This window comes from Phocoena sinus, chromosome 13 (assembly GCF_008692025.1).
Source record: "Phocoena sinus isolate mPhoSin1 chromosome 13, mPhoSin1.pri, whole genome shotgun sequence".
NCBI lineage: Eukaryota > Metazoa > Chordata > Mammalia > Artiodactyla > Phocoenidae > Phocoena > Phocoena sinus.
In genome coordinates this window covers 19962746-19974923 of record NC_045775.1, presented here as the reverse complement: position 1 = coordinate 19974923, position 12178 = coordinate 19962746, and the positions used below count along the sequence as shown (strand labels likewise).

Here is a 12178-nt window from a genome sequence, read left to right as displayed (position 1 = left end):
CTAGCTTGATTATAAGACTCTTTAGGGGCATTGGTTAAGAATGAAGATTCCAGCTTCCTCCCCTGGAGGTTTTGATATAAGCTTCTGATACAAACAGATACAATAAAACCCTTCCATTTGACTCTTTGCTTTCCTTGGGATTTGGTTATACTATAGAACATTCATATCCCATTCTCATGAATAAGGAGAGCCATAAAGTGCAAAGAAGGCTTAATCCTTTCTTATCCTTTCCCTATCTTTCTCCTGTACCTCTTGGGTACTCAGTGTCCCATTGGTTCCCTGTCTGTTCACGAATTTCACTGGGCTTTCTAACTGGGGCCAGAGTTCTGCCTGGATATTTAGTTAGGGCTCTCTGTATCATTTCTTTTCTTTTCTAAAATTTAATTAATTAATTAATTTCTGGTCGTGTTGGGTCCTCATTGCACGCAGGCTTTCTGTAGTTGCTGCAGGCAGGGGCTATTCTTTGTTGTGGTGCACGGGCTTCTGATTGCAGTGGCTTCTCTTGTTGTGGAGCATGGGCTCTAGGTGCGCGCGCTTCAGTAGTTGTGGCACGCGGGCTTTGTTGCTCCGCCGCATGTGGGATCTTCCCAGACCAGGGCTCGAACCTGTGTCCCCTGCATTGGCGGGCGGATTCTTAACCCCTGCATCACCAGGGAAAACCTCTGTAATTTCTGGGTGGGCTTGAAACATTGTCTGACATTAGTATAAAAATGACATTTTATTGTATTTCTTTTAATGAAATATTCTTTTTTTTTTTTTGCCATACGCGGGCCTCTCACTGCTGTGGCCTCTCCCGTTGCGGAGCACAGGCTCCGGACGCACAGGCTCAGTGGCCATGGCTCACGGGCCCAGCCGCTCCGCGGCATGTGGGATCCTCCCAGACCGGGTCATGAACCCGTGTCCCCTGCATTGGCAGGCGGACTCCCAACCACTGTGCCACCAGGGAAGCCCAACGAAATATTCTTGAAATGAATGATAGTGAAGAGTAATCATTTCTAGTTCAGAATTCCCAAAGTGATATTCCAGTCATTTCAGTTTCTTCACTGGGGGCTTTTCTATTTTGTATTTGCCAAACTACCATATTTTCTGATCAGGAAATTAATGTGACATTTACATAGGGGAAGTATTAAAAAAATGAAGGCTATTCTTAGGCACTGTATGAGGATTCTCCTTACATAAATTAGGGAAGATGGCTGCTTCAGAAGAAGGGAAACATATGGGAAGTTTGGTTGAATGTTGGTACAATAATATTTTAATAAAGTTCTAAGGTTATTAATTATATCTTAACTTTTAGAAATTATGTTTGGATTTGGACTGCTATTAGATTTTTTAAAAATGATGCTCTGGCCAGGACTTCTTAGAATTTCTGAATCCTGTAACATCCCTCTGCTCTCTCTACATTTTCTTCAGTACATTTAGAGTGATGTATTTTCACAAGGATCAGACTGGCAAAGGGAAGCAGAGTGATACTTGCTTCTTGACTAGTTCCTGAAACTTCAGTGTAGAGATTTCTGGCAAACTGGTCTGAAGCATTTGGAGTTTCCTATTTTCCTAAACTAGTTAGCTTTGGACTTGTGTGATATCTGCTCTATTTCATCTTTTGTGGTGACAAATCTGACTCTGCCCTGGAGAAGGAGTCTGAAAAGAGTGAGTTATACCAGGTGCACTACCTTTTTTCTGTAGTTACTTTTCCACTAGCAAGCATTGCCTAATAAATACCCTGCAAAAAGTCTTATCAGTCAGATTAGTAATGTTTCTGTTTGATCAGATGGGGGTGGAATTTTCCTTTCCTAGCTGTTAACATTCGTTTTATCAGTGTTTCTCATTAAAATATTTCATAGAAATAAATGTTTAGACATTAAAATTACCTGTAGTGATTTAATGACAGGTTATTTATTAAATGTTCTTGGACATGTGTTGGCATTCTTTCTTAAAATTATTGGTTTGGTTTTGAATAATTAATGTTTAATGGTTCCAATTTAAAATATTTAGGCTGAGATAGTAATATAGAAACTAAATGAGTGAAAGAAAATCAGACTGAATAAATTTAACAAAAGAAGTGTAAAACTTATACTCTGAAAACTACAAAACACTGTTGAAAGAAATTAAGGAAGACTAAATAAATGGAAAGATATCCTGTATTAAAGGATCAGAAGATTTATCATTAAGGTGTCACTATTCCTTAAATTGATCCACAAACTCATTGCAGTCCTCATAAAAAGACTGGCTTTTTTGAAGAAATGGATGGGCTGATCCTAAAATTCATATGGAAATTCGACCCAGAGTAGCCAAAACAGTCTCAAAAGAGAACAAAGTTGGAAGACTCACACTTCCGAATTTGAGAACTACAAAGCCACAATGATCCAGATTGTGTGGTACTGGCATAAGAATAGACATATAATCAGTGGGATAGAATTGAAAGTTAAAAATTAAACCCATACATCTGTGGTCACTTGATTTTTCACAAGGATACCAAGACCATTTAATGAAGAAAGAATAGTATTTTGAACAAATGGTGCTGGGACAAGTGGGTATCCATATGCAAAAGAATGAATTTGAACCTCTGCCTCATACCGCATAATAAATTAACTAAAAATATAGCCCTAAATGTAAGATCTAAAACTGTAAAACTTTTAGAAGGACACATAGGTATAAATCTTCATGAACTTAGATTAGGCAAAGCCTTCTCAGGTATGACATCAAAAGCACAAGTGACAAAATAACAGACAGATATATTGGATTTATCAAAATTAAAACCTTTTGTGCCCCATTAGATACGACCAAGAAAGTGAAATGACTACTCAGAGAATGGGAAAAAAAAATTTGCAAATCATATATTTCATAAGGGACTTGTATCTACAACATATAAAGTACTTATAACTCAATAAAAAAATGGGCAAAGTGACTCATGGGGGAACAGGTTTCTTTTTGGAGATAATGAAAAACTGACTGTGGTGATGGTTGCACAACTAAGTTGAATACTTTAATGGATGAATTATATTTCAAAAAACCTGTTATATTAAAAAAAGAAAATAGGACTATAACGTGTATGTATAGAAGGGTAGAAATTTTGTGAGAACCAGGTGATGGAGGAAATAAGGTAAGGGTTGATTGAAGTGAGATTAAGAGAAATCTTTGCTTCACTTTTTGGTCAATAAATATTACTTTCACCAAAAACCTGGAAAAATCCTTCCTTTTTTTTTCTATGGGCAGAAATGAAAGATGACTGTAAATATTGGTATAAGATAATTTGTGCTGGTTCACTTTGCCTTTTTTGAATCAAAAGTTGCTGCCAGATCTTACAAAGGCAGCATAGGTGAAATAAAAAAACTCACGCTGGAGGCCAGAGTTCCCTAAAGTGGCCTTAAAATTCAAGACAGCAATTCCGCCCCCACCCCGGTACGCGGGCCTCTCACTGTTGTGGCCTCTCCTGTTGCAGAGCACAGGCTCTGGATGCGCAGGCTCAGCGGCCATGGCTCACGGGCCCAGCTGCTCCGCGGCATGTGGGATCTTCCTGGACCGGGGCACGAACCCATGTCCTCTGCTTCGGCTCTCAACCACTGCGCCACCGGGGAAGCCCTACAGCAAATTTTGAAATGAAAACAAAGTTTGATTTATAGATTCATATAATTTAGGCTTTGTTCTAGTTACTGTGGCTATATATTACCTATCCCCAAACAGTCATTTATTTTGTTTATACCTTTTTTGGGTCTAAAATTAGAACAGCGTCCAGTGCTTATGTCTTGACTTTCCTGCATGATGTCTCAGGCCTCCATTGGAAGACTCAGAGACTCAGGGCTGGATCATTTGTTGCCTTGCTCACTTACATGTTTGGTAATTGCTATTGACTTTCAGCTGATGGACTCAGTTTCTCTGGGTATCGGTGTCTCTGTGTGGTTTCTCCATATCAGCTAGTTTGGGCTTCTTCACAACAATGGTGTCCAGGTTCCTAGGGCAAGCATCCTGAGAGAGTGAGAGCACAGACAAGCTGTCCCACATTTTATCGCCCACCTTCAGAAGTCAGGCAGTGTTCCTCTGCCACATTCTATTCATTGAGGCAGTCACAGTGTCCTCAGGTGCAGGTGGAGGGAAATAATCTTTAGTTCTTGATGGGGAGGGGCAGCATACTAGAGGCACATAAAAATACTGGTCTGGAAATACTGTTGTGTCCCTTTTTTGAAAAACACAGGCTCCCACAGACCTGGAAGGGGAACTTAGAGATCAGCTGGTCCAGTTCCCCCTTTTATAGATGAGGACACTGAGGCTGAGAGGAAGGAATGTAACATGGCCACGGTCATGGCCTATGGTTGGTGGTCAGACTGGGGCTGGAATTTAGCTTTCCTGACTCTGGGCTAGGGTCTTCCCTACTATACCACTTTTTTTCATTTTGCGGAATACATAGTTCATTCACTCAAGTCATGAGTGGTCCTCCCCTCAGAGTTTTCTTAGGCTAGCAGATAGGATGATATAGGCAAAACTGCTGACATCGTGCTTGGCATGGAGTGGGCACGCAGAAAGCATTTTTAACCCTTCTTCCCCACTTTGTGTTTTATCCAAAGAGGGCCTTGTTGACATGTTGTGTATAGACTGTGCCAACACAATGGAATAGAGTCACTTCCCCAGCATGTGGAAATTAAATGGTAAATCTAATTGAAGATTTTTTATTTGCTCCTTTTCAGGTGCTCAGAATTTTGATGTCATACGACTATCAACTTACAGAACAGCTTGCAAATTGCGATTTGTGCAAAAACGATGCAACCGTAAGTCATTTCTACTCATTTCTATGATAGCTGGATAGAGCTCTTGATAATATAGAAGATTTTAATGTGTTTTAGTCATATTGTAATGTTAATTGAATTATTTTGTCTTAAGTGTTTATCAGAATATAAGCTTTGTAATGGAAAGAGCTTGTTAATTTATTCTGGGTGTCCCTCAAAATATTTAAGAAACTCAATAAGGTAACTAGTTTTGAGATTAATTAATTCTTTATTTTTTAAAAAACGATTTATTTATTTATTTATTTATGTCTGTGTTGGGTCTTTGTTGCTGTGCGCGGGCTTTCTCTAGTTGCGGTGAGTGGGGACTCCTCTTCCTTGCGGTGCGCGGGCTTCTCATGGCGGTGGCCTCTCTTGTTGTGGAGCGTGGACTCTAGGCACACGGGCTTCACTAGTTGTGGCATTCGGGCTCAGTAGTTGTAGCTTGCAAACTCTAGAGTGCAGGCTTAGTAGTTGTGGCACACGGGCTTAGTTGCTCCGCGGCATGTGGGATCTTCCCGGACCAGGGCTTGAACCCGTGTCCCCTGCATTGGCAGGCGGATTCTTAACCACTGCGCCACCAGGGAAGTCCCAAGATTAATTAATTCTTTAAATGGGAGAATTGATTTCTCCTTGTCACTGTTTTTAATACAAAGTTTTATGTAAAGTTAATACAGTTTATCAGCTTCTGGAGAGAAAGAAAAACTAATAATTTGGTAAATGCATAATGAAAGTTAACTTTCTTGTTTAAACTTAATATAACACAAATCAGCCTTTTCTATAAGCAGTTGCTTCCACAATTGCTACTTATAAAATACGTAAATTAAAATATTTGTAAAATGCATATAAAATCTTTCTTAATTTGTGTGCAGATGGACTAACTTAGAATTATTGTACTTTTCTCAGATGTGTGTGTGTGTGTGTGTGTGTGTGTGTGTGTATTAATGAAAAACTGTTTTGTGTAATGGAAAGAACATTAGCCTTAGAATGGGAAAACCTGTTTTACTCCAGGTTTTGTTTGTCATTTATTATAAACCCGTGACCTTGGACAAGTCACTTTATATTTAAATACTTCTACACTACTTTAAGTCCTACTCAAAAATCCTAGCTTAAAATTCTCTCCAAAGAGTTTACCATACCATCCTAGACTGAAGTCATGTTTCTTGTCTGGTTTCCCAAAGCATTGTTTTCAAATTATGGGTTGTGACCTGTTAATGGTTCCTGAAACTGTTTTGGTGAGCTGTAGCCAGAATTTAAAGCATGTAATGGAGAAAAAAAAAGAGAAAGAAAAAAAAGTCAGAACGTAGCTTATGTGGTAAAGTATTTTGTGAAACGTGTTTTTTATATATCTAGAGGCGTGTGTGTGTGTTGATTTAAATATATTTGCATGTTGTCAAAAAGTTTGAAAACCGCTGTCCTACAGGAACTACCATTTTTATACTTCTTCCCATAATTATTCTTGGAACACAATAGTCTATGTGTGGGCTGAGCCAGGCTAGTGGCATTAGTAATATAAAGTAAAAAATGCATTGTTCTAGCAGTTTTATTTTGTCACATATGATTCTTCAGCCCACCTGAAATTTTTTTTACTCCAGATTATAAGTAGGAGTCAGATTTCATTTTTTCCATATATATGTTCAGTTGACCCTACACTATTTATTGAAAAGACCATCCTTTTTCTTCATTACTAAAAAAATCTTTTTCTCATATTCATTAGGAGAAATGTACAAGAATGTTCATAGCTGTGTCCATATGTGAGAGGATCTGCTTTTGGACTTTTTGTGTTCCATTGGTCTGTTTGTCTATCCTTATACCAATAATCACTGTTAGAGCTTTATAGTATGTTCTGGGTACTTTTGTTCTATTTTACTTTTTAAGATTGAGACATTCTTGGCCTTTTTACATTTATTTTCACACAAATTTTAGAATTTGCTTGTTAATTTCTACTAAAAATGAACAAAAACAAAGATTTGTGCTGGGATTTCTTTCCTTCATTTTTTTTTAAAAGTATAATTTACGTATAATAAAATTCATCCTTTTAATGTATAGTCCTGTGGGATTTTTGTTGGGACTACACTGAATCTGTAGATCAAGTTGGGGACAATTGATGTATTTCCAGTGTTGAGATTTCATTTCTGTGAACCTGATATATCCCTCCATTTATTTAGGTCTTTAAGTTTTGCTAATTTATATATTTTTTGGTAGAGATGTTGCACATCCTTTATTGGATTTATTCCTGAGTCCTGGTATATATTTAGAAATACAGTGACTTTCATATCTTGATTTGTACCTAGCAGTCATTCTAGACTCAAATATTAATTTTAGTGATACACATGCAGAATCTTTATGATTTTCAACGTGTGTAATTTTGTCATTTCTGAATAATGACAGTTACTTTTATTTCCAGTACTTGTACTGATAATTACTGCATATTTATATAGGTTAGGATTTGAAATATGATAGGAATGATGACAGTGGGCATTTCTTATCTTGTTCCCAATATCAGAGGAATGGCTTTCAACATTTTACTATTAAGTAATTTGCTGCAGTTTTTTGTAGATATCCTTAATCAGATTAAGGAAATTTCCAAGTAGTGTGTTTATTCATTTCTAAAGTTTATTTTAAAAGTTTTCTTTTTGATAATGATTTCTGACAATTTCATTTTGATCATAGAGCATGGCTTATATGATTTTAATCCTTTAAAATTTATTGGGATTAGTTTTATGACTCAGGATAAGGTCAGTTTTTTTACATGTTCTTTGTGTTATTGAAAATAAAGCATATTTTCTAATCACTGGGGGCAGGACTTCATATAGTGTCCATTATGCCTGCCTTGTTAGTTGTAAGTTTGTCTATGACTGCACTTATTTTTTTTGTATGTTTGCTCTGTCACTTGCTGAGAGAGGTGTGTTAATATCTCCCACAAAGCCTGTGAATTTGTCTCTTTGAGGTTCTGTTACATTTTCGTTGTGTATTTTTGAAGCTACAAAGGGGAAGCAAAACTTTACCTCTACCCTCTCAGGGTCTCCAGTGGAGCCTGAGAATTAAATTGACATAAGACAGATTAACAGGAGAAAAGCATATGGATTTTTACATGTACATGGGAGCCCCCATAGGAAAATGAAAACCCAAAGGAGTGAGTGGGCCTAAGTGCTTATATACTAAGTTGAACAAAGAGTGGCAGTTGTGGAAAAATAACTAAAATATGTCAGGAGACTAAAGATAAGAGCTATTTTAACGAAGTCTGCAGATTTCACTCAGACTCAATTCACTGTCTCTGGTGATGAGGATGTTTCTTTCCTCTTGGAACAGGGAGGGCATTTTTCACATGGGACTTTTACTTCCTGCTTTTGGGAAGAAAAGGGGAGGTCAGAGTGTCCTTCTTGGCATCTGCTGTTTTTCAGGCGTCTTTAGCTCAAACTACTCCGTATGCCAAAGTGGCATATCTTGGGGTGACATATTCTGCCACCCTTCACTATTCTATTAAATATAAGTAAATGTAAAGTTCTTATATCTTTCTGCTGAATTAAAACTTTTGAATTGTTGAGAAAGTTACAAAATAAACACAAAGTTTGTGTTGACAAAATAAACACAAAGTTTATTTTCTTTGTGTTCCAGTCCATCTTGTTGATATCTGGAACATGATTGAAGCCTTCCGAGACAATGGCCTTAATACACTGGACCATACCACTGAGATCAGTGTGTCTCGCCTCGAGACCGTCATCTCATCCATCTACTACCAGCTGAACAAGCGCCTTCCTTCTACTCACCAAATCAGTGTGGAACAGTCCATCAGCCTCCTCCTCAACTTTATGATTGCTGCATATGACAGGCTAGTACCTGCCCTGCTTAATCCATTTTAAGAATGTTTCTCTTCTAATCATCCTTCTTCTGTACTGCCTTGCCAAGGGTTGTCAACTTAGAATCACAGTTAAAAGGGAAATGAATTAGTACAAGTCCCTTCTAAAGACTGATTAAATGCCAGAGTGACTTACTGTCTTGGGGCATGTCACATATTAACCTCTGTAACATTAGGGAGATTCACAACACTTGAGACATAATTGTTTGGTAAAATTGTCGGTACCTTAATATAGCTGTTCTCTATCCAGTGAAATATAGCCAAGTGGTACATTTGATTATGAGGCTTTCTATTTGACTTTTAAACTAACTTTTCTTTAGTAATAGCAATTGCCTTTGGACGTGTAGTACCTTGTTTTCTCTTTATTTATGTTTAGGATTCTATTTTAATTCTTTTCAATGTAGAACATTGTGTTCTAAACCTTAAAACAATAGGAGAAAACTAAATGTCCTCCAAATTAAAACAGAAATGAGTTATTATATTTGTATTTATGGAGAATTAAGTTGTATGATAAAAAATAAAAAAGAAATCATAAATGATGGAAGCACAGAGGTTAATATTTATTTTCCGGGAACCAGGAGTTCAGGTGTCTGATCCCTGCTGTACTATCAGCGGTGTGATTTGGATGGGTTAATTCTCTCTGCTTCATTTTTCTCTCTGTAGGAAAATGAGTTCATATATTTGTAGAATGCTATTAGTTATACTTCATAATATTGAGGGTTCTGTGAATTAATGGTAAAAACCATACAAGTGTCAAGGCCAAGTCACAACATAGGCACTCACTAAATTCACTTTTTTAAAACAATTAATTAATTAATTAATTTTTGGCTGTGTTGGGTCTTCGTTTCTGTGTGAGGGCTTTCTCTAGTTGTGGCGAGCGGGGGCCACTCTTCATCGCGGTGCACAGGCCTCTCACTGTCGCGGCCTCTCGTTGCGGAGCACAGGCTCCAGACGCGCAGGCTCAGTAGTTGTGGCTCACGGGCCCAGTTGCTCCGCGGCATGTGGGATCTTCCCAGACCAGGGCTCGAACCCGTGTCCCCTGCATTAGCAGGCAGATTCTCAACCACTGCGCCACCAGGGAAGCCCCCACATTTTTATAAGATGTTATCAAATTAGATATTCCATCCATTTAAGAAAAAATTATTTAAAGAAATTTGAATTTTTAAAACATGAGTGTACATGTAGCATATGTCCCAGAATTCTAATGCCATTTTTTTTTAGCAGTTAATCTGGTAGGTTAAGTTTATACTGTCCAAGGAATGACTCTTCTGATCTAAAAACCTTAGTAAAAAACATTATTCTGTGGTGAGTAAGCAGCACCTTATCGTGACACTGACTCACTGAGTAAGTCACTTCAGGGCCACACAACACAAATTAATTTAAGAAACTTTTTAAAGTCAGAAATAAAAGTCGTCTTAGAGCTAAAAATGATAAAGCAGAGATTATGAACTTTGACTCCATAATTATATCAAATAAGTACTATGGCTAAAGAAGGGAGGAGAAGAGAGAGTGAAGAGATAGCAAAAGGGAGAATGGGAAGACCAAAGGTAAGGGCAGAAGGTACAGAGGTGTCCTGGGACACAGTGGGAGAAAGCTGGACACAGGCAGAAAGAGACAAAGGAAAAGAAAAAAGAGACAGTAAATCAGCAGGAGGGCACACTGAAGAGAACTAGGAAAGCAAAAAGAGATGAATGAGCTAAGAGTAAAGAATATAGTATGGCAGGGGTGAGTTTGGTAATTCTCAAGTCATATCCTGTTTAAAATGTTGACCGTGGGCATCAGAATAAATCATCACATCTTTACTGACCTTGAACTCTTCATATGATAAGAGCTTATTTAGTTAGCTCTCCGGAAATTTGAAATTGGCTTTCATGTACTGGAAAAAAGAAAGGATCTGGTTATCAGAATTTTATTTTTGAAAATCAGGGCATTTTGTTGTTAAATACTTCCAAAGGTAGTAGTCTCTTTAATAGATTGGCCACTTTGTTATTTAGGCTGGAGAGTCCCTTTGGTATGTAGAATTCCTATTATTTTAACTGATCTTTTCAAGCTTTTGTATTTCATAATTTCTCAAAGTTAAAATTTGAATACAGCAATTAACTTAATTATTAAATTCCCTCACCTCCAAATTCATAGTCAAATTTTTGGTTAGGTTGTTTCTGATTATTATAATAGATTGTGAGACCCTAAAACAATCATCAGGAACAAATAGGATCTAAGACTTTCTCCCTTAAGCATGTATTTTCTTAGGAATTAATTTTTTTAATACTTAGATTTAAAATATTTCACACTGGACAGTTAAAAACATTGAAAAGTATGAAGAATGATACTGTAAACATCTGTGTGTAGACTTTAAGCTATGAGGAATAGCCAAAACATTCTGTTAGCCTCAGTTTTTTCCTGTTTCAGGTCCTCAGTACCACAGTTACAGTACCATAGGTACATGGTCTGGTCCGAAGGTACAACAGGTGATGCTCTAACCAACATTTTTTTCTTCTTTTTTTTGTTTTTGCTAACAAGGATATCCAAATTCCCAGTGTGAGGGATAGGAAACCTTCCTTCCTCTTCTTCAGTTGAGCTGATTTAGTGATTTAGAGCTTGGGATTTATAAACCTCCTTTCTGTTTCCAACCTCGGTGTTAGTTCCACATCTTCAACTATAAGCAATAGAAAGCCTACTCAGATGGGCTTTCACAGTAACTGGAGCAATAGGCTCACATAACAGAGGAGCCAGAGACAGGACTGTGGTTGAATCAGGGCCCTGGCTGCATTTCTTCTTTTTTTTAAAAATATTTATTTATTTGGCTGCGCCGGGTCTTTAGTTGTGGCATGGGGGATCTTTTAGCTGCGGCATGCGAGATCTTAAGTTGTGGCATGCAAACTCTTAGTTGTGGCATGTGGGATCTAGTGCCCTGACCAGGGATCGAACCTGGGCCTGCTGCATTGGAAGCGTGGAGTCTTAGCCACTGGGCCACCAGGGAAATCCCTGTGTCTTTATAGTGGTCTTGGCTTTGACCTTCTTTTCTATTAGTTTCATCCTTATGCTGACTTCAAAAAATGCCTGCTACAGCTACTAAATGCTTCCTGTCAAGTCTAGGTGGGGGAGAGAGCCAGTTTTCTTTCAACACTGAGCAAAAGTACCTGAGCCTCCACCAGGTATGTGCGTTTGGGCCATGTATGTGTAAGTGGTAGGCTTTTTAGCTGAAACAAAGGATTTGTGCCTTTGGGGCAGAGGATAGTTAAATTCTCACCCTCACCCTGTGTTGCCTCATCATGGGGATGGTTGGACTAGATATGAAGGTGATGACCACAGTGTTCACTACTGAACTCCTTGAAGTGCATTATAAACTTGTGGTTCTCTTTCTTGTTAAATAGTCCTACTCCCCATCCAGTTCCTTAAACCTGAGAGTCATTATAACTTCCTTCTCTGTCAGCTCCCACATCCAGTCGGTTACCAAGTTCTTTCATTTCTACCTCTTGAATATCCTTCAGGTCTATGTACTTCTCTCCATCCCCACTGCTACCATCCCAGACCACCAGCATCATCTTTCGCCTGGATTACTGCT

At 38.1% G+C, this 12178-nt stretch overlaps 1 protein-coding gene across 14 annotated transcripts in view; it reads left to right on the top strand.

Moving 5' to 3' along the window:
* The window catches only part of DTNB (dystrobrevin beta), a 248412-nt gene that overhangs the window by 30972 nt on the left and 205262 nt on the right, over positions 1 to 12178 (top strand). For all 14 annotated transcript variants that reach the window (XR_004352834.1, XR_004352832.1, XR_004352833.1 and 11 more), the window contains exons 3-4: positions 4680 to 4760; positions 8373 to 8586. Coding sequence is in view for 10 of the 14 variants with exons in the window: in XM_032652769.1 (XP_032508660.1) it covers positions 4680 to 4760; positions 8373 to 8586 (295 nt within the window). In the remaining 4 variants the exon portion in view is untranslated. The remainder of the gene's footprint in view (positions 1 to 4679; positions 4761 to 8372; positions 8587 to 12178) is intronic.